The following is a 21,053-nucleotide window of genomic DNA, read 5'->3' on the forward strand; positions in this document are numbered from 1 at the left end:
ACCCCCAGAACAGGCACACCTCGGCTCTACAGCGCGCGCGAGCCTGCCGGGTCGCGAGAACTCGAAAATCGACTTCTTTGCTCGACTCTTATGTCGCTCTCCGGAAAAGCAAAGTGCTTCACCTGTCTTTTCTTTCACAACTTTGTCGGAGTTCTTCAGCTACAGCTACGTCTTCAGTTGAAAGAGGTACTCGTGCAGCTACGTATGTATTTAGAAAAGGTACTCGTGAGTACGCGGGCAACCGCACGGTGTACTGTTTTGACTCTTCACCGAACCTGGCAAGCCACGCACCCGAGTAGGAGTAACCGGCTGCCGTTGCGAACAACGTTTCTTCTCATCTGGAGCAAAAACAACCAGACTTATGCCACTATAAAAGCCCTACAGTCTTAGCGGAGTCGACTCCCGCGCGTTTTTCTGTAAGTCGCGTGACGGTCTGGAGGAAGACTGCAGAGGGAACTCTCCAGTCGACCCACACATCATCGTTCAACAAAGACAACTGCTCTCTCGCTTTCCAGTCGTCTGGTGTAGATTCTCGCGTCTAGGTTCATAGTCCACAGTTTCACAGCCTCGAGGCGGCTTTTTGTCCGTGGGGAGTGTGCGTGCATTCCGGTTTTTTTTCGAACTGGAAAGCACCACCCCTGGCTGGTTGTTTTTGTGATGGAGAGACGGGGCAGCACACAGCGTAAAGTGCGCCTTCATGGAGTGCATGCACCCGCAACTCTCTCGCCCGTCTTGTGCCAATGAGGACGACGGAGAGGGGAAGACGGACGGTCTCGTGCTTCCTGTGCTTTCGATGCCCCGCGGGGATGCACTCCATTCAAGAGACAGCGCGTCCGCTGCGTTTATCTTCAATCTTTCTTCCTTTCTCAGTCTTCCTCTCAGCCTCTCTCTTCACCCTCCGTAAAAATGGTAGGTCATGCTTTCTCTCGCTCGACTGGGCGTCGCCGGTTTCGGAGTTCCTTCTCCCTCGCGAGGCATCCCGGTTAGGAGGCCCTGCCCCACTGCGTCTTTCCAGAGGAAGGGATCGCAAACAAGCCAATTTTTAGCACACTGTGCCTCTCCTCTGCGCTTCGCCGACCCGCCTTTCCCCCGCACTGACGAAAAACAAGAAAAGTGCCTTCTTCCTCCCTAGAGTTCGTGTGCGTCTCCTCTCTGGGAACAACCCCGGTGCTGTGTTGTCACTCGGCGCAGTCGTGCGGAGCGCGAGCGCGGCTGAGCGCCTCGCGCAAATCGTTTTTGCCGTTTCTTTCGACCGTCGTTTGCCTGAAATCGGTTGTGCTGCGGGTTCGCGTTCTGCGGAACGAACCTGCAGGTTCACCAGCGCAGCAGCGGCAGCTGCAAGTTCGTAGACCCAGCAGTGGGGGGTACCAGCGAGACATGCGTAAATGCGTTCCATACCTCACGACCTCGACCCTGGAGTGTTGTGTTGACGGCGCTTGGACTCTCCCGTTTTTTTCTTTTCTGGAAGTGCCTTTCCCCGTGTCGCTTGCCTCGCTCTTCACAGTTTCGAGAGTGCCTACACAAGACGTGGTACATGCTCGCGACGCGGCGAGGCTGTCGCGTCTTTCGTAGCTTGTGCCCGTTCTGCTTTCCGAATGAAAGGGTCTCTGCAAATTGCAGACTTTCGCACAAGTGTTTTCCACTTTACAAAGGGGGAGTCTTAGCTGTATATAGAGACGCTCTTTTTTTCTCTGTTAAACTTGTTCTGCGAGTTAAATTGCGAGCCTGGACCCCGACGGCTTTCGTTGTTGCCCGATGCAGACATCCAGCAGCGTCTTTCCTGTTGACTTTTTTTTTGTTGAGTCACAGCGACAGTTCTTTGATCTTCCAACATGCGATTCGAGGGCGTGTGACTGCGTCGGTATTTTTTCCATCGGATAGAGTAGCTCTGAGGGAAGTCGCACAGAACGGGGTGTCTTTCCCCAGGCGAAGTTTCACCGTTGAACAGATGTCCGTGGTGTGCTGCGAGCTCTCCGGTGCCGCGGCCGCGCTCGTATTTGGATGGACAGAGAGAGAGAGAGGAAGCAGCCATCGTTCCAGCAGGCTGCTGTTTGTGCCGAGGTTTTCGATGTGCGTTCGTCCCTCTCGTCTCTGGATCCCCGAGCACGCAGCGGCTCTGTCTCGGGTCTCCCCACCCTCGGCTTGCCGCTGAAACGCGTTTCTGTGTCGCCTCAGCTTTCCTCAAAGGTGACGCGAGTCTTTCGAAGCGGGTGCGTTGTCCTCCCCCTCTTGAAACGGATTCCCTGCAGCAGCTTCTGTTGCGTGAGTTAGTTGCATCCGTGGAATATGTTCTGCTTTGTTATTTCTTCAGAAACTCCTGACGCCCAAGGACGATGTGCGCGGCCGGAAGGTGCAGTTGGTGGCGGCTTTCCTGGACCTGCCGCTGCAGACTGTGCCTTTCACCGTGGGGAAGGACGACAAGGATCCGGCGTTCTTGGCCAAGTCGCCTCTGGGGCGTCTGCCCCTGTTGGAGTCCGAGGTCGGCGGCGTGTGTCTGTTTGAAAGCAACGCGATTTGCCGCTTCCTCGCGCGACTTCGCGCCGACAAGTGCCTGTACGGCGAGACGCTTGCGGAGCAGGGACAAGTGGACATGTGGTTGGACTTCTCGACCCTCGAAGTCGAGATTCCGATGTGTTGCTTGGTGCAGGGGGGAAAGGTTGCGGAGCGCGCGCAGAGCGACCTGGCGCAGGCACTGAACGCGGTCGACGCCCACCTGAAGACGCGCACCTTCATGGTGGGCGAGAACATCACCATTGCAGACTTGTGCCTCGTCGCGGTGCTGAGCTACGGCTTCCGGTCCGGCAAGGTGGACGCCGCAGCGCTGCTCGAGAAGCGTCCGTACTTGAAGCGCTTCTACGAGACCGTGGTGAATCAGAAGAGCTTCAAGAAGATCTTCGGCGAGGCGAAGGCAGCGCCACAGGCCGCCGCCAAGAAGGAGACTCCCAAAGCCGCGGCGAAGCCTGCACAGAGCGCCGGCGATGACGAAGAACCGGCGAAGAAGCCTGCAGTCAAGTGCGAGTTGGACTTGCTCCCAGAGCCGACGATGGACCTGAATGAGTGGAAGCGCGTGTACTCCAACACGAAGGACCTGTATGGCACAGCGATGAAATGGTTCTGGGAACACCTCGACGCGGCAGGGTATTCCTTGTGGTACATGAAATATCAGAAACTCGAGGGCGAGTGCACCGTCGCGTTCGTCACCTCGAACCAGCTCGGCGGCTTCCTGCAGCGGATCGACCCGGCCTTCCGCAAATACTCCTTCGGCGTCGTCGACGTGATGGGCGAGAACGGCTGCTTCGACATCGAGGGTGTCTGGCTGTTCCGCGGCCAAGACGTACCCAGCTTGATGAAGGACCACCCGTCGTACGAGTACCACACTTGGCAGAAACTCGACGTCGCCAGCGCAAAAGACAAGCAACTCGTCGCAGACTTTTGGTGCGCGTGCGACGACATCCAAGGTCGCCCCATCGCCGACAGCAAGGTCTGGAAATAAAAGGAAATAACGCACTTCGCGAAACGAAGGGGCGGCAACAGAGGTGTGTGTCTTTGGTGCTGTGAAAAAAAGCGACGCGTAAAAAACGGCGAGAAATGTTCGTGGCGTGGCGTGCGGTGAGAGGGGTACAGTGGCGAGGGTCACAAACCCATGTGCTTCGATTTGAATGCGCTTCCATCTGTACACCTGGCTCTTCCGTGCGTCCTTTCAGTCTCTCCTAAACATCTCGTTTCACGCGGGTGCAGTTGCGGTACTTCAGGAGCTTCGCAGGCGCCGCTCGCGCGCGCTCCCCGCTCTAGGAACTCTCACACGACCCCATTTATGTCAACTCGCGTCTAGTGGCTCTCCGGGGCACCAGCAAACTGTCAAAAATCGCCTCAGCCATTCGCTACCGAGAGCTTCTGATTTGGTCGGAACGGTGGCGCAGAGGCGCTTCCCGCAGTCGTCTTCCAGTCACGGACGTGTTTTCGTTACGAGTGACCTAGCTTGTTTGTGGAGCTCGAAACGAGTCTGATCTGCGCGTTCGTTGCGGCTGCCATGTCTCGTGGAAGAAACGGGGACGCGTTTAGCGGAGAGTGGTGGTCAGTGGCAGGACCGCAACAGATGAGAGTAGTGAACTTAATATACTCGGTGAGGCAGTTCTAACAAAGAGCGGAGCAGGCGTGAGGAGATGCGTGACCTCGGCCTTCCGGTACGAATGGCAGGCGGTGGTGAGTAAACCACGTGCCGTGAAGGGCACTCAGTGCGATGAAGAATTAGGAAATGGACGAATCCGCTTCCTTGTAGTTGCTGGGCAGAAACGGAGAAACTGGGCACAAAAAAACACCCTCCCTCGAGAGAGCAGCGAAGGCACTGGGGACAGACCAAGAGCGAAGAAGCACTTTTCAGACAGTGAAGGGCACAAAAAGTAACGGGAACGGCACGACTCCCGTAGATACTTGCACGGTAACCCCCTTCCCCTCTGGCTTTCCCCGTCTCTCCTTCGAATGCTTCGCAGTGTGGGTAGACAGTCTCAAACAAGACAGGAAGACCGCGGGTGGTCGAATCGACGTGTCCGTTCGTTTCTGGAAGAAATCGACAGTGTGGTGAAACCTGCGCCACCGTGGGATGGCGGCAAACCGGGAGGAGAGGACCTGCCGTGACCTCGCAAGTGGACTGTGTCTTCATTTGAGATGTCCCCTCACCTCTAATTAGCATACATGTCGCAGAGCGACTGTTTCGCATCTGTCAATTGAAAAAGCTGGGAAGCTCGGCATTCCCAACGCGCAGCAGAGTGCCTGAATTTCTATCCTCGTAAACGAGTGAAGTTTCAAAAGTCCTTGTCAATGTTGGCGGAGTCGAGAATGACGCTTGTGCCATAGTTGTCAGCTTCTGCAGGAATGGAGGGACTCAGCAGTGCACACAAAACGCACATAATCGAGTCTGCATTTGTACCAGCACTTATCTGTGCGGGAATTGACAGTAACGCGAAAGGCACTCCGGCCGCCTCTGCAGCTAAAAACACGGGCTCTCTTATGCAAGGAACATAAACTGCGAATACTTTTTTTATATATTTACATTTCCTTATAGAGCATTTGCAATCCGTTGGACACGACGCTGCATCTACAAACGGTTGCGACACAAGTAACGTGTTCGAAGGTCTCTAGAATTCTTCAAACGCACCTCCCCAGAATGAAGGTTCCGCTTCCTGCAGCAGGTCTGCTTGGTTCTGGCGGGTTCGAACGGCGTGCTCCCTTGTCTCGTCCACGATTTGAGGCTTTTCAACAGCCGGTTCGCGCTTGTTCCTGAAAAGAACGCCCATGAAAAACTTTCCTCCGAGGTCTGACATCTACTGCACTCACTGTTTCCTGCATCTGCTCGACTCGTACAGAGACTTCCGACAACCGCAGTCAAAGTATCTAGTGGCCTGTTTTTTCGACGGAACCGCGTGTCACACTAGGAGATGTGCCGCTTCGCTACCCTGCGCAGCAACCGTATTGCAACACCTCCCAGTTTTCACGGTGTGACGACCTCAGTGTACGTCAGACATATCGAAGAGTATGTCAAACGCATAGAGTCGAATGCGACTCCTGTATATCCCGTGTTGCACAAACACAACACAGTAGGTTACAAAATGCTGTGGCATATCGAATTCCACCCTGCGACAGTGTGCACCGTATGTTCCATATCAAATTGCGACGTTTCCCCTCACTGACGCACCCAGCAGCGGGACAAGAAACCCGCATCGCGCCTAGGCGGTTCTTGGCAAATACCCCAACACGGTTTTTGGGAGGCAGCAAATGGATTGCTGTTTCCGTGAAAGTCTGCTTACCTTTGTGCCATCCAGTATATCAGTCCTCCGAGCAACAGCACTCCAGCGGCAATGCACGGTCCCGCAATAAGCCAGATGTTGACGCTGGTGTCCTCATCGACTAAAGAAAGATACAGCAGGAAAAGAACAACGACGCACTGCACCAAGACGCTCCTTCTCAGGTCTCGTATGAACGTGTGAAACGTGTAGACTGTGGGGATCCAGTTTCCCCTCCATGACCCGATGCAGTCGTCTCCGCGAAGCAAAAACGCGGAAGTTGAGAGACGCTGACGTGGACTTGAAAGATTTGTCTGCATCCAGTGACCGTGGATCCACGAACGCGCGAGCACCCATCATGACACTGTTGTCCCGGGATCTCGTAGCACCCGTCTAGCGCCCCTGCGGTGGGGGGTTCTTCTGACTGTTGTTGTGCTCGTCGGGGTGCGCACACGACTTGAACATTCCAACTTACGTGAGCAGGTGCAGGAGACATGGCCCTCCACCCATTTGCCGTCTTCGCACTTTACACCAGAGCTGCTTCCGCTTGTCTCTCCTTCAGGGCAAGAGCAGTGGGAGGGAATGACAACGCCTTCTGTGGCGGATGAGCAAGGCGGAAGTTGTGCGTTGTCTGGGTTTGGATCGCCGAGACTCACGAACGCGTACTGCTCAGGCGCAGACGTGAGGCAGTTCGGGACGCCATCGTACATTTCGCAGTAGGAACCGCTGGGCTTTTTGTAGAAGTTCGCCCAGTTGATGCCAACTCCGCGCGTGTGCGGCTGGTCTTTCTTGGTGGATCCTGCGGGGATGAGGACTCCAACCACGTCGTCGAGGATTTTATCCCACCCACGGCCCTCGTCGCCGACGTACTGCGTCGGGTTGTCGCTCGGACTGTTGTTAAACAGCTCCATGGCACATTCGGTAGCACTGCCTACAGAGATGCGTTTCCGGACGGCCATTTTCTGGCAACTTCTCCCGTTCCACTGCCCCCAGTGAACGTTTTTTAAGCCGTGTTCCGGACACGCAGAAGCGTGGTCGAGGCGCGCGTATGCGCTGCCCCAGACGAGGTTTTTCTCGATGGACTTCTCCGGGTGGAAGCAGTACCACGTCAGGTTGGGGCCTGAGTCCCCCCTCTTGCAGTACGTTCCTGCTCCCGTCATCTCCTGCATGTTCAAGTACATGATGTGGCACATTTCCTTCTTCGGGTCCCAGACGAAAGCGTACCGGTAGTAGTCTTCTTTCGAGTTAGTCGCGCTCGACGACGTGTCGTGCGCGGACGTCATGCGAGCCCACCATATGCAATGCCCCAAGTCATCTCTGATGTTCTTGGCATGCTCAACGGCATACGACGAGACCCCAGTGGCGGTTTTCAGCCCCTCCGCCTCGTCCTTCAGGTCTTTCAGCGACACCGGGCTGATCTGATGCATGGGCATGGCGAAGCCGCCTCCGAGCGGCATCGTGTCCTGGGGTGTATTTGCGTACGGCACTGGCTTCAAAAAATCGTTAGGCCAAATTTCCGGGTTCGTGGTGGGCTGGTACGTCTTGATGTACTTGCCATAGTTGGGACACTTCCCGCCAGGCTCGCGGTACTTTTTCTTGCTGAGAATCTTTGTGTTCCCCAAGTCGACATAGACGCCAGAACCTGATGTGCACCACAGAGCGCGAAATGGCCGCAATCGAGATTCAGCACCATTCTCGAAAAAGTTGCTTCCTCAGTATTTCTTGTAGGAAAAACCGTAAAGGAAAAATCTCAGTGCTGCACGCTACCACGCTGCCCCGTACCGCTCCCAGCATGCCTAGGGCGGTACGACTCGTGAAGAAACTCCTGAAAAACTCTACCACACACACTAGAGAGCCGGCGGTTTGGCGGGTGAGGAAACATTTAGGTTTTTTTTCTGGGTTTACAGAGACGCTGAAAAGTGGAAAATCCGGCAGGGAATAAAACAACCACACTTTCGCAGCTGTGTCGTTGCAGTTGGATGACATTGAAGGGAACTGGCACCCCCAAGGATCGGTCCGAATGCACATGATGCACAGACAGCATTTTGATTAAGCCGCACAGAACGATGTGAGGCACATACAGACATCAGTACGTGTTCCTTGAATCGTTCATGCGCCCTTTCAGTGGCGCTACTCACTCGTTTGCGGTACACACGGTAGACAGAGCACTGCTGTTGCGTTTTCCATGCCACTTACCGTGCACGAGAGGCACGTTGTATCTTTCAAGGATCTTGGCCCACGGATTGGCGTCACCCTTCGCCGAAGTTTTTCCGGACGCCAGTCTTGTTTGGTGAGCGTGGTTGCCGATATTCAATGCGTCAGTGGCGCATGCCGACAAAGCAAAAACGAGGGCAACGGTGCACCGCGAGATCCGCGACGACCCTTTCGTGGTTGTTTGCGTCGTCATCTTGCCTGAAACGACGGAGAACAAGGATCCGCGGGAGGGGAGGACCGGAGCGACGGAAATGCTCTGCGAATCAATCTTTTTCTCTCGTTGTCGACGAGCAAGGGGAGCGGCAACCTTTTCACCGTCGGGAACTGTGTGCCCCCGGACTGGAACTCGACACGCCGGGAGTACGGAGACTGGAGGAAACGCGGTAAGGTTGAGTCGCTCTGGCAGACAACTGCGCAGCTAGCAACTGAAACCCTGGAGTTGCTAGCAAGTTCCTCTCAGAACGTAGAGAGGGCCTTCGCAAACCGGCGGACGTATGAGAGACTGACGCCGCTGCCGATTTCGAGCTGGCGAGGCGTCGGGGAAACAGTCCTGGGGGCGCAGCAAGCGGCACTGTTGGGTAGGGTATCTGACACAAACAAGAGAGTGTGCTGCGTGTGAAAAAGCTATAGAGTCCGGGAGACGCCGAGTCACAACAACGCTTCGACAGAGGGTTTCTTCATCGCTCCCGTGGGTGCCCTCGCCGGAGCCCGGTTAGTGCCGCTACAGCCGGAACGACGGTTATGTTTCGCGACACTGCGCTGAGAACAGCAGAGAAAACAGAAGGCCCATCTACTACTGAAACGACCGAAACGCAAAAGGAAAGTCGAGCAAACTCTTTTCGCGAAACATACGCACACTTGATCCCCGCCTAGCGCGCCTCATCGCTGGGTCGACGTCATAGCCAACTACTGTGCCGCGGATCGATTGCCCCCCGGTACCTCACTGGCAGCGATCCGAGAGCACTGCAAGCGAAGTGGCAAGAGAACGGCTCCCCGTTAGAGTTTCATAGCTCCGTGCTTTCTGCCTCGGTTCACACTGTCTCCATCAAGGTGTCCCCTTGTTCCGGAAGAAAACGGACAGGGGAATCTGGAGGAAACCCTGAAGAAACATCCGAAAATGCACACACTGATGTTGTACTCAACTCTCGGGAAAGACGACAGTGCCACAACCACTGGGTTAGGCAAGGGCGCTCTGTGGCAGTCGGGCAGACGCCAAGCTTTGTGTCACCAGCAGCTTCCCCACGGAATTTTCTTCCGGATTTCCCCCGGCGTCGCATGCTTTCAGTAGGTCTTTTCGCAAGATCTTAACCAGACAAAGTCGCATTTCTCGTTTATTGTTCCTCATGGAGCATCTGACAGCTCCCCGTGCACTGCACCGCCGTTTCTTTTATGCAGTCGAGCGAGCTGGGATCCGCCAGCGTACGCAACTCGAACAACGTACGTGAAATCCGTGTGGCTTTCTCCATCTCAATGTCCCGAAGAGAGGCCGAAGCCATCATAGCGCGCCTTCCCTTCACAACATCTCCGGTAAACTGCAACGCAGGCGGATATTCCCCACTGGACGAACCCGCTTGTGCCCACACACAATTGCAAGCGCACTCCCCCGGAGGGCTCCATTCTGAAGAGTCGCGATTCAGTTTCGAATGTGAAACAGACGCAACACAGATACGCCAAAACCATGGACAACATGTGACTCGGTCTCAAGTCTTTGCTTTAGAGTCGAAACACCCTGTGCCGTGTACTGCTTCATAACAGACTTTGTCGCCTCAGCACTGCTGGCGTTCGTAGGCTGCTATACAAAGTTCCGTCATACGGCTCATACGAGGCGTGTAGAAAGATCCGGCGACGACGCGACGGATTTTTGAAGAGCCTTCTGACTAACGTAGGTTTGCTGCAGTCGACGGAGCTGTACGCCTTTTCTGAAAAGGAGAAACACTGATTTTCTGCGTTAGAAGAGTTGTACATGTCTTTGTGTACACGTGATCTGTACGCTACATAGAGTGACGCTGCTCATGAGCACGAATACCGCGTCGTCCTGGTTGTGGCGGAGGCACTCCAAACTGCATTGGCACAAACATATTTCGACGACAAACAGAGAAATACGGTTTTGACTTTCAGAATAGGGAAGCCCAGTTACAAGGAAATTGCACACCGCCGCAGCTTTCGCCCCGAGCCTGCCCCCTTCAGCTGGGCACGGAAAGAACGTGGTTATCTGTACCTCATAACTGCAGTCGTATTCAGTATCCTACATACTATAATGTCTCCTCTGCGGCAGTTGCAGCAACACATGCAGTGACCTTTGCTTCCCCAAGCTCCTGTTCACAAAAGACGAAACCAGGAAGAAGCGTCTCCGAGTTTGCTACCAAAAGAGAACACCGGTTTCGAAGCCCACCACCGGCTGGGCTTGACAGCAAGAATTTGACGCGTGTGTGTACCTTCCATAGGCGTTTCACTTCTCATGAAAGCTGATCAGCATACAGATGCTTCTGCGGACGTTCTGAACCGCAAAGAACAGTCGAGCAAGATGCTCAGCGTCCCTGACAGCGCTGTCTAGGGTAATGAAAAAGATCTCTTATTATATAGCAGTTTCGAGTAACAGAACTAGCATTACCCTCCCCCGGACTGCTCTGCAAACTCTGGTCCGATGCCACCGCCAAGAATGCGGTTTCTTTCGAAAACTTTTCGAGAACACAATGGCTGAACACAGCTGACCTCTCCTCTCGTCTTTTCTCCCGTCAGTGTCTTTTCTGATGGTGGATGTGCCTTTCTTTCTTCCCCTGCAGAAACAAATGCAGGCATAACGGTTGTTGACTGCGGCCCCTTCACAGAGGGCAATCCGTGCATCCACTCAGTAACATCGACAGTGTTTTGCATTCACCTCAAAACAAAAGGGGAAAGAAAACCCGGTAACGAAAGTGCAAAGAGGTTCGACGTTTCTCTCGGATCCTCCACCCACTTATTTTCACACAAGCTGGTGAGAGTAATCTGCGAATGGGACCTCACCCCGACCCGTCTGCCATGGCAGATGTCGTCCAGGAAGCAATCACAAATCAGAAAAATGGTTCTAGTGCCTCATGTTGCACCGGAAAGCGAGCGACATTTTAGTCTCATACTTTCTACTCTCTCAGAGACGCCCCCCCCTAAGAGCCTGCAGCCCGTTTTCCATTGCGCAGCCGTACTCCAGGTACAACGGCCATGTTAGCGAAAACCCCTGGATTTCTGCCGGATCGCCACGCTCGACGGCAGCAAAGGCCCACGCAGGAAACAATTACGAAACTCCGTCCATCCACGAGACGAAAAGCTCTTAATCTGAATCTTGCGTCACACCAACCGCGGAACGTCTACGATTCCGCAGCTTTTGCTTCACAACGAACGAGACAGCCCTTTTTCGTTCTGCTCCAGTGTTTGTTTTTCTTCCGTTCACGTTTGTTCAGAGTGCTTGCCAGTACCTAAGTATTATGCCACGTTTCACTCCACTGTCGTGCTTCACTTCTCACCAGCCCTTCTGATCTTTTGTTCCGCTGTCGGGGCAACTCCGTCTAGGATGGGTGTGCGTGCCGTGTGTCTGGTTTGGTAAGCAAAGTCCCCTGCCCATACTTATCCCGTTTGCAAACTGTTTCAGTGGATCGCCAGTCACTTTGTTTATGTTGAGAAAGACAGTTTTTTTCATCGTATGTTCTCATTGGCTCGGGGTGAGCAGATGCATCGATCAGACGCACGCTTTTCAGCAGTGTCAGCGATCTCTTTGTTTTTAGAATGTCTCGGCACCTCCAGTCAGCTCTCCGTTTTCGCGATCGGCAGACAGATCAGCGGAGACACGCTCGGGCTTCCCGAAAAGCATATTCTCTGAGATCAGGAACCGAGCTAGAAGACGTCCAGCCACTGCCGCGTCGTTCAGCGTTGTGAAGCGTCCTGAGTGTGCCGGAGGACAGAGCCACGGCACGCACAAAAACAACAAATTCCGCGATGAAGAAATGGCAGAACACGCATGCAGCGGTGTTCCATCCGATGTTTCTCGCTTCCCTCTGCAGACATCGGTTCTATCCCTGTGTCCTCTCGCCTGTCTCATCCCGAAGTGCGGCAACTGCGTGACAAACAAGCAATGCTACACGGGGCTAGTGCGACAAGTCCTCGAAGGGCGAGAGCGACACTGCCCCGCAGTCGGAAACCTGAGTGTTTTTGAGCTTCCCAAATGTGTGACTCCACCAAGAAAACGGTCCAAATAAAAACTCAAACCTTTGTCTCAGCCTACGCACCGCCTCAGCCACCGAGGGCGGCTATTTCAGTTAAACCCTAGAGCACACTCCAGAGACGCGGTTGTGTCAAAAATCACAGAGGAAGCAGTTGTTGCTCGAGTTGAAGTCTCTACGTTCTTGAAAATGTAGTGGTAATGGTCAACTAGTAGGCGCGCATAACAAGCGGGCTAATGCTGGAAGTTCTAGGCCGCAGACTGTAGCAATGCCTCCTGTCGGTTCTGCTGTCCACGACCCTGCTGCGTGTTTATTAAGCACAGGAGTGGCACTCAGCTTGAGTCCATGGACAACCAGCATCTGGCTGACCGGTGTGGAGTGAAACTGCCGCGTCAATACTCACCAGTAGAAATTCGAATGGTTCCCCGTGCCCACTTTCTGTCTAGCTGAATCGCCTGAAGCGTTGAACTCGTCAGTTCCCCAGAGCTGTGACACGTACACCCCGCCGAGATACACAGGCGGTCCTGAGAAACAAAGACACCGTCAGGCACTCGCGACTTGCCTGTTGCATTGCCCGTTATTCCGCCTTGCATCAACTTCCTCTAGAACGCTCGCGCAAAAGGGATTCAGTGACATCTCCGATGCACCTTCCACAACACGCTGCAAGGACGCCACCATCCACTCTGTACATCTATGCATGCGCACTCGCCAACGGAGACATAGATAAGCATGTATTCACATTTATCATATGTATATATATATATATATATATATAGATGCATATAGATGTAGATGTAGATGTGTGTAGCGATGTTCGTCCAGCAGAGACAGGAAGAAGACGAAGGCATGCATTCGTTTCGATAGGGCGAGAGACACGCGAGACAGTCGAGATGGTTGTTGTGTTTGTGTTTGAGTGGAGTTTGTCTCCGTTGCGTCCGCATTCGTCTTTTGGCAACAGCGACCTGCCCCCCATGACTCCTTTCTCTCTCGTCTGCAGATGCTTCTCTGTTTCAGTCGTCGATGCTGCGGAAGACTTACGCAGAGAAGTCTGACGATTTCCGGTCCGTCGGCGCCGCAAATCGACAGAGAAAGTGTGTTCGGGAGCGCGCCGTACACTTCGGCGAAACTCTTCTCTTGTGCGTTGTCACCGCTCTCAAAGAATGCTCGGGCTCGTCGCAGAGGGCCGTTGATGCGGATGAGGTTGCCGACTGCGCAGAAACGGAGGAGCACTCAGACATCTTCACTGCTCACATTTTTTACTCCTTGGAACGAATTGGCCTCAGTCCCGACGAACTCCAGTTCTCCGCTTCGACCGAGGAAGGGGAAGCAGGCGAGCTCGAGAGAAGAGCAGCTTCACGGGGAAGAAAGAAAGCAGAGAGACGAGCCGCCCATGAAAGAGAGTGACAAGTACACACGCACTCTTCACATGTCTTTTTCGAGACCAGGATGGAGAAACAAACACAGCGTCACAACAGCCCCCGGCCACACTGAATGGCGTCGAGAAACACCGACGCAAGAAGAGCAGGAAGAAGAGACCCGCGCTTCTCCCTCGGAGACGTCACGACCCAAGAAACCACACAGACATTGGACAGAAGAAGAAGTTACTGAAACTGAAAGGAAAAAGGACGCAACGAAGCGCAGACACAACGTAGAAAGAGACAGATGAGTGCTCACGTTTGTGCTCTTGGTGGAATCACGCATGCGGATGTGTCTGTGGCTGTGAGCGCGCGAGAGGAGTATCTGCTTCGCTGCTAGGAACTGCTGCACGCGGGCAACTAAAACGTACGTTGGTCTGGTGACCACTGAGTCAGGAGGAGCAGCTCGGCGAAGAACTGCTGAGTGAATTTGATCAAAGACTGTTCCATGTGTTTCGGGTGCGCCGAAAGGCTGCTTGCAGCCCCCTGTCTGTCCGAGAAAGATCCCCACTCGCCAGCGAACGACCCGCTGGCTCGATGCGACGCATCCGAGGCAAGCGCCGGTGGCAAAACCCGCGAGAAGCCCAACGACACGCAGACGCGACTGAGAGCCGACGCTGAAGCAGGGAAGACAGTGTCGCGCGGGCCGTCCTCGCGCTTTCGCTCGCAACTCGATCCCATGCGAAACGTCGAGGTGAGACTCGGCAGCCAGGAAAACGGCTTGTCTCCTTCGCCGTGGGGTGTACGTACACCCGGACCCGACGACGTCGCGGTTTGCTCCTCCGCGAACCCCGTCTTGGTGACCTGCGCTGCGCCTTCTCCCTCTCCAGCGACGCCTGGCTCCTCGCGCATCTGCCCTGCGTCTCCGCCTCTCCCCTCTCCCCCTTGGTTCGCCTCCTCGCTCCCGTCCTCCTCCTGAGGTGAATGTGCATCCCGGTCGCCGCCGCCGCGAGTCTCTGCGGAGGCTCCGGCCTCGGGGCTCTCGCCGTATCCCGTTGCCGGGGAAGTCAGCGGGCCAGGAGACGCAGAGCGAGGAAGAGGAGCAGCCGAGTCCGAAATCGTGGCGCGCGATCCCTGGGGCTCAGACCAACCCTGAGCTATCAGCTCACATGCCTTGCCCAGCGCCACACAGTATGGCACATTTTCTGTTCCCTGAAAACAGGAACGCAGTCCGGGCTTCACGCGTCCGCGTCAAACGTCAGAGTTCCTAGAAAAACACCTCGGCCAACCTCGCATACCAGGCGGGAATCTGGCCGGAATCTGCACACAGCTTCAGCACAACGAGGCGGTAGAACCCCCAGACGAGGCGGAGGCCCTCACTGCAAACCGAAGACCTTTTGTTCTCTTTCCAGGCGCCACGGGCGATCCTGGAGTTGCTCGGGCAATCCCCAAAGACACACAAAAAAAGGCTGACGACCTCCTGTGGCGCCCACACAGACTCGCGCACCGGTGGCCCTCCACCACCAAATACGCACCACGGAAATCCCAGTTCCGGTAATCCTTCTGAGAAGTCCAGACCGCACAGCCCGCCGAAATCGTCTTCCTGGCGCCAGCTGTAACGACACCTCATTTGCCTCGACGAAGCCTTCCACATCCGCTAGACAGAGACGAATACGCCCCGGAACGCGCACACTCGGAAATAACCCATCAAAGAAAAATCACACAAAGGTATCAAATAAAACAAAAGCTGTTCGACACGCTACACCCACACGCACAGTTACGTATACGTACAGACATATTCACATGCCCATATTAATAAATATACATATATACAAATATATAGAATTAGGAAAATACAAATTATATGCGTGTATGTATATCTATATATACACGTAAATATATATACATATATGCTGGCTTTCTTCGAAGGCTAGTACGATTGAAAAGCACGTACACCTCGGAGTCTTCTTTCCTGTCCGCCCCCGTGAAGGAGCGGCCCTAAGCATGCTCGGGAACCGACGTAAAGAGCGCCGACGCCTTTGGGCGCGTAGATCTTGTGTCCTGCAACTGGGAGAAACCCGGAACCGCATGAAAACGAAAAAACACAGTGAAAGGCGAAGTCAGAGAAAAGGATACAGACAGACAGGCGAGAGAAAACGGAGCAGACAAGACTCGAAAAAAGGCAAAACTGCCAACGAAAACAAAGACATATATATATATATATATATATATATATATGTATAAATATGTATATGCGCATGCATATTTGCAAATTTAGGGGCAAGACGCATTGCCTTTACAGTTCCTTCAACACTCCGTGCTGGAGACAGGGGAAGATGCTGCAGACGCTCACTCGTCACCAAGTCGGCGCCAAGCTGAGGAATATTCACTGGTATTTTGCCGAGCGACTGAGAGCAATCGACATGCAAGAGCGCATGCGGTGCGTGCTCTCGCACAATCATGGCAACCTGCACAGCAAAGGAAAATACCGCTTCGGGATCTGGTCACGGCTTTTTCTCACACCAGACCCCATGCTGTTTTACACATGCATGCAATTGTGCAAAAAGCATACACATCCACAAAGCTACATCTTCTTATCCACCGTCATCCGCAAGTCCATCTAGACGTATTTATGCATATATATATATATATATAGGTGCACATGTGGTTACGTAGACATGGCGACATGCAACTTTGCAGCTGCATTTCACATGCAGATCCGTCTTGTTATGCCTGTACATTTGCATTAATATACAGACAGACACATATGAACTCCTTCCACATGGTTTGCACTCTTGCACCTGAGCTCGCAGTGTTCCTCAAGGGGAAGCATTCGTTCACCTGCTTAGAATGTGCAGGCAGGTGAGTTTATGAAACATCTGAAGCCAGCCCAACTGGAGAGGCGGGAGCGGATCCACGCAAGTGCTCACACATACATTTGCATGCAAGCGTCTCTGTCCTCACAAACAAACCTAACGCAAACACCTAGACTGCATGTATGTATATATATATATATATATATACGATACTTATCGAAAGACAGGCCTATGCAGGAATACGTTCACATGTGGATTTGTACATGGAGCCTTGCGGAAAGTCGGATGCATCTTCGCTCGAGGAACGTAGAGCTTTTTCTATCTCTCCAAACAATTCACTGATTTCAAACACCGCCACGGGAAACTCCAGTTTGCTCACCTTCTCGATAGGTTGCACTGCTCCAATTTCTGCATTCGCATGTGGGACGCTGACAAACGCAGTCTGAAGCGACAGGGAAAGAGAAGCCAAAAAACAGGGTACAGACTGTGACCCCAGTTACGGACAACAACCGAGTTCTTTACGCCTGCACACCAAGCTTAAGAGAGCCAAGAGTGTGAAAGTCAACATCAGACGCGAACGAGGATGTCAAAGACGCCACCAGCTCAGAGACACAGACACCCAAGTTCTTTACGCTTGAAAGCTCCTCTGCTGTTGAATGGTTTTCGCTCCGACACTCTCGGCATCCACAACAAACGTCACATATTTACTCACACGTCTCCTCTGTCGACGGAGACGCGTCACCACTTCGCAGGGTAAAAGCCGAGCCTCGAGTGTCTGTTCCCGACTTCTACGGAGACAGATCATCTGGCTTGTTCACAAGTGCCCATCACAAAGGCCCTTCTGCCGCCTAGTAGATCCGCACCCTGGTGAGAAAAGACGCTGTATCAGTTCACGTGATCCTACACCTCATTCTCTACGTACACGCATCTCCCCGGGACTCAATAGAATCAAATATATATATAGGTATATATATATATATATATTGAGAGATAATTATACATCAGGTAGGTACGGAAACGCTAGTACAGAGACGAACATAATTTGGTTAAGAGGGTCTCATGTGTATCGAAATGTCTTTTTTCGCTTGAGTTTGCACTTGTTCCTTAAGTGTGTGTGTGTGTATAGAGGAAAGATACTGGGCAGTCACCGTGGAAAGAAGAAATTCAGTTCCGCTTCACATGTCTGTCGCGCTTTTAGTTCTGCGTTTCTCGAACCCTCAAGCCAGGACCCGTTGCAAAGGAGCATTCCGGCGAAAGGCCGTTCCTCTGAAGCATGTTTCCTGCCGCTTGGCATTTCCCGGGTCCTACCTCGGCACGCAGCAGCCTCGAGAGAGCCTCGAGGTTTACGAAGCCGAAGCAGTCAACAGGACAAAATGTTACTTGGAAGCCGTGGTCTTCCTAAAAAAACAAACAGCAGCGGCTCGGCACAGAAACTGACTTTGTCCATGCCGTCGCCACTAAAACGCGTGCTTACGGCTACTGTTACCCACAACCTCAGTACAGGTATAGGAAGCCTATACACGCACATAGTCAGAGAGATACCTACATAAACGTTCGCCATATATATATATATATATTTAGACACACTCCTCATATGTATACATATATCCATGTAATACTAAATATATATCAATGAGCATGTATATATATATATATTACGTAGACAATATGCAAAGGTATATGAATAGATGATTGAACACATCGGCGTTTTCGATCGGGGGTTCGTTGGGCAAATGGAGACACACGTGCACACACAGATGGACAGATATTAGGTACATATGTAATTTTGAACACACTCGCATGCAGCAGCTTATTGTTAGGGTGACATTTGAGAGACGGAAAGCATGAGTGTTTCCGGGCCTTTTCGTCTCGTTTTATTGTCTGTCGGTGAAAAACGGACCTCCAGAAATTTGCAGATCTCTAGGACTGCTGGGTGTTCGATGCGAGTGGTCACGATGTGGCGGTCGAGGCCTTTTCGGCTCTGAGCAGTAGCGCCGCATTTGATTGCCCAGTTGAGGCTCTCTGTAGAGTGGAAGAACAGAAGAAAGAAGTCCGCAAGGCACTTCGCACACACGCCGACGGCTCCTCGAAACACAAATCAAGGCCACGGCATGCGGGTGAGTACGTCGAAGATAGCGTCTACCTGCACCTGCATAGCAGTAAGCATTTTTCACGACTTTGACGATACGCCTTACTATTTGGGGAGCGCCTGCATGTGTGTAGGCTCGAATTTCTGCATGTGCCTTAACTGTTGAATGCTGACACAAATTCGTGCCAACACTTCGACTACCGGGTTTGCGTTTTACCAGAGTTGATACCTGTTGCGCCTGACGTGAAGAAGATGGTCGACGGAGGGACGCCGAGGCAGCCGGCGACGCGTTCGCGCCCCTCCTCGAGCGCCGCCTTGTTGATTCTGCCGCGTTCGTGTGCACTTCCTGGATTTCCAAAGAGGCCTGGCAGGACGAGGCGCAGCAAACCGAAAAAAAGCGGACTCGGAAGCACACATGGACGGCAGACAGTGGCTGGTCTCGGGAATGAGGAATGAACACCAAGGACACCGAGGCGGGCATAAAGCGCGATCAGGTCGGAACGTGGACCACGCGTCAAGGAAAAGATTCACTAGGCAGGCGCGTACGAACAGCGGAGCGGAAACCGTTTCAGGGGAAGACGGAGATCTTTCACCTTGTCCGCCAAGCTGGGAGACGAGACGGCGCAACTTTCAGTTTGGAAATACGGATCTGTGACGCCAAGGTGGTGCTAATGTGTGGAACTACAGCGATCGACGTAAGAACCATTGACTTTGGTTGACGTGGATGTACACCCCAGTGCTTCGCGTGCGCCGTCAACGCGTGGTTCATTTCGAGTCGATCTCGTGCCGGTCACTGACACACTAAGACACTGGCTTTTTGCGTGGTTTCTTCTCCGTTGCTTTAGCGCTGTCGCTTCGTTCGCGAGTCCTTGTGTCTGCCTACTTTCAAAGAACGGGGCCATTTCCTGGAAAACACGGGGATCGGTCTTTGTGGAGCTGTTATTGTCGAGGTAGAGCGGGAAGCCCTCGCGGTTGTGGAGTCTGTCGGCGAATGCGGCGTAGCTTTCCCCGACTTTTTTCTCGAAAGGCGACGCTCCACCTTCATCGCCTCGCGCTCCTGTCCCCCTCGACTGTCCGCGGTCGCAATGTGCAGTCTTTTCATCATTCCGCGCGTTTCCGTCCGCGCCATCTCGCGCTGCGGTTTCTGCCATTTTTGTGTTTGCGTTTCCCCGTCGGCGCAAAGACCAAAACGCTCCTGCGGCGCGGTTCACTTCCTCGCCCTCGCCGACTTCCCCCAGATTCGCGAAAACAGTGACTTGCCCGTTCCAAGCATCGCAGAAGCAACAGCTTTCGGAGTGCGCCACGGCGAGGACGGGAAGCTCGACAAATTCGTTTGCCAGAGACACGCCCGGAGGGTCGGAGACGGGGGCAATTAGAGCGCGGCCACTTGCGGACTGAGTGTTCGCGAGCGGTGGACACAGGCGTCTGCGAGACTCTTCGGCCGTCCGATTCACGCACTTTTTTCCCACATAAAAACAGCCTGCACGATTCGGGAAAACTCCAGCGCAAAGGCTCGAGGAAAGTGCCGCAGGGAGACAGCAGTGGGGAGCTCACCAGCGCGCTGCAGCTCGCGGGCAGAAAGACACAGACAGCCGCTGGCCAGGACGCTCCCCGGAGGCCCGGCGGGCATACGCGCAGAAGTCTTAAAGGTCACAGAGTTCGAAAATTGCGCAGAGTAGGAAACGCGAGTGGCGGTCAAAGACACCAAACAGAGCAGCCGAGTTCGGTCACCGCGACGAAGAAATCTCTCGAAATCACAAGGGGAAACCCTCACCACCGGGGCCTGACTGGAAACGATGCAGACACACGCGGTGCCGTTGCACAGAGAATCCGCTTTCACGAGCCGTGTCACGCGCATTCCGTTCTGACAGAAAATGTCGCATACACGTGCCAGGACAACAGCAGGGTTTCTCTACTTTGAGGTCACACGCACGGCGAGAAGGGAGGTGTGTTTCAAAGCAAAGGGATGCTTCGCCGGGAAGTCAGCGTCCAACGAATGTAACCGAGTATCCACGTTGATGCACAGATGGACACAGGTAATCCTTGTACGGGTTGGACCTACGTGCGAAACCACCAACGATCTCCAAGTTTCGCGACAGAAAGACTCCAGGGGAAAACAGATTTCGAACCCTCACACTCACCAGGCATTCGTCAACCCGCCTCCACACACCCGGACGCCGACTTATCTCTACGTGTTCCAGCTCTTTCCAGCGCTTTGTCTTGCACGTCGTCCCCCGGCAGTGTCGCACACACAAACTGGGGAACAGTAAAGAGATGACGCGCCAAGAGTACAGTCTGCAGCATTGTATCAGCGTCTCAGCCCTAAATCCCTGGCCACGGACAAAGGAAAGCGCCTGTCGGCTCACCTTGCCCTAGGAATTCTCTCGACTGAACCGCTCCAGTGTGCTGCAGAGTATTCCACGAGTTCCTTCCACAAGAGGAAGATCCCCGGCCTCAGTTTCGCGTGCTTAGTTTTTTCCGACCCTACTGGCCTGTTGGTAACCCCGGGTTGTGCGTTTCCTCGACTCGCTGTTTCGACCGAGCTGAGCTTTGCGACAAGAGTAGTGGAAAACGCTCGCGCCGCTCCGAACGCCTTTCTATGAAACGCA

The 21,053-nt window shown here is 53.6% G+C and overlaps 3 protein-coding genes across 3 annotated transcripts; 1 reads left to right on the forward strand and 2 right to left on the reverse strand.

Annotated features, from left to right (window-relative positions):
• The first annotated feature begins 92 nt into the window (after positions 1-92).
• Positions 93-4,375, forward strand: TGME49_300140 (elongation factor 1-gamma, putative). Its single transcript, XM_002371696.2, has 2 exons — positions 93-909; positions 2,312-4,375. Exons 1-2 carry the CDS (start codon positions 907-909, stop codon positions 3,491-3,493), a joined length of 1,185 nt encoding a protein of 394 aa, XP_002371737.1. The 5' UTR covers positions 93-906; the 3' UTR covers positions 3,494-4,375.
• On the reverse strand, positions 4,231-10,335 carry TGME49_300130 (apical membrane antigen 1 domain-containing protein). The gene is made up of 5 exons (XM_018782385.1): positions 7,977-10,335; positions 6,256-7,422; positions 5,805-5,904; positions 5,156-5,277; positions 4,231-4,864 (listed from the first exon to the last, which is right to left on the reverse strand). Exons 1-5 carry the CDS (start codon positions 8,185-8,187, stop codon positions 4,803-4,805), a joined length of 1,662 nt encoding a protein of 553 aa, XP_018635195.1. The 5' UTR covers positions 8,188-10,335; the 3' UTR covers positions 4,231-4,802.
• Positions 10,336-10,828: 493 nt separating this feature from the next.
• TGME49_300120 (aminotransferase, class V superfamily protein) lies at positions 10,829-20,074 on the reverse strand (the record flags this gene model as incomplete). Its single annotated transcript, XM_018782384.1, has 12 exons — positions 10,829-11,906; positions 12,588-12,708; positions 13,223-13,392; positions 13,971-14,751; positions 15,494-15,606; positions 15,893-16,007; positions 16,735-16,797; positions 17,664-17,753; positions 18,256-18,377; positions 18,674-18,808; positions 19,328-19,924; positions 19,999-20,074. 12 exons carry the CDS (start codon positions 20,072-20,074, stop codon positions 11,746-11,748), a joined length of 2,544 nt encoding a protein of 847 aa, XP_018635196.1. The 3' UTR covers positions 10,829-11,745.
• Positions 20,075-21,053: the final 979 nt, after the last annotated feature.

The sequence above is a fragment of the Toxoplasma gondii genome, chromosome XII (genome assembly GCF_000006565.2).
Source record: "Toxoplasma gondii ME49 chromosome XII, whole genome shotgun sequence".
In the NCBI taxonomy this organism is placed as follows: Eukaryota; Apicomplexa; class Conoidasida; order Eucoccidiorida; family Sarcocystidae; genus Toxoplasma; species Toxoplasma gondii.

Excerpts from the sequence above, each read along its gene's own strand:
- TGME49_300130 (XM_018782385.1), bottom strand. The coding sequence starts at position 8,187 with ATGACGACGCAAACAACCACGAAAGGGTCGTCGCGGATCTCGCGGTGC. Across the intron at positions 5,278-5,804 it reads ATATACTGGATGGCACAAAG|GAACAAGCGCGAACCGGCTG; the intron begins GTAAGCAGACTT and ends CGTTCTTTTCAG. Across the intron at positions 4,865-5,155 it reads GGAACCTTCATTCTGGGGAG|AAGCTGACAACTATGGCACA; the intron begins GTGCGTTTGAAG and ends CCATTCCTGCAG.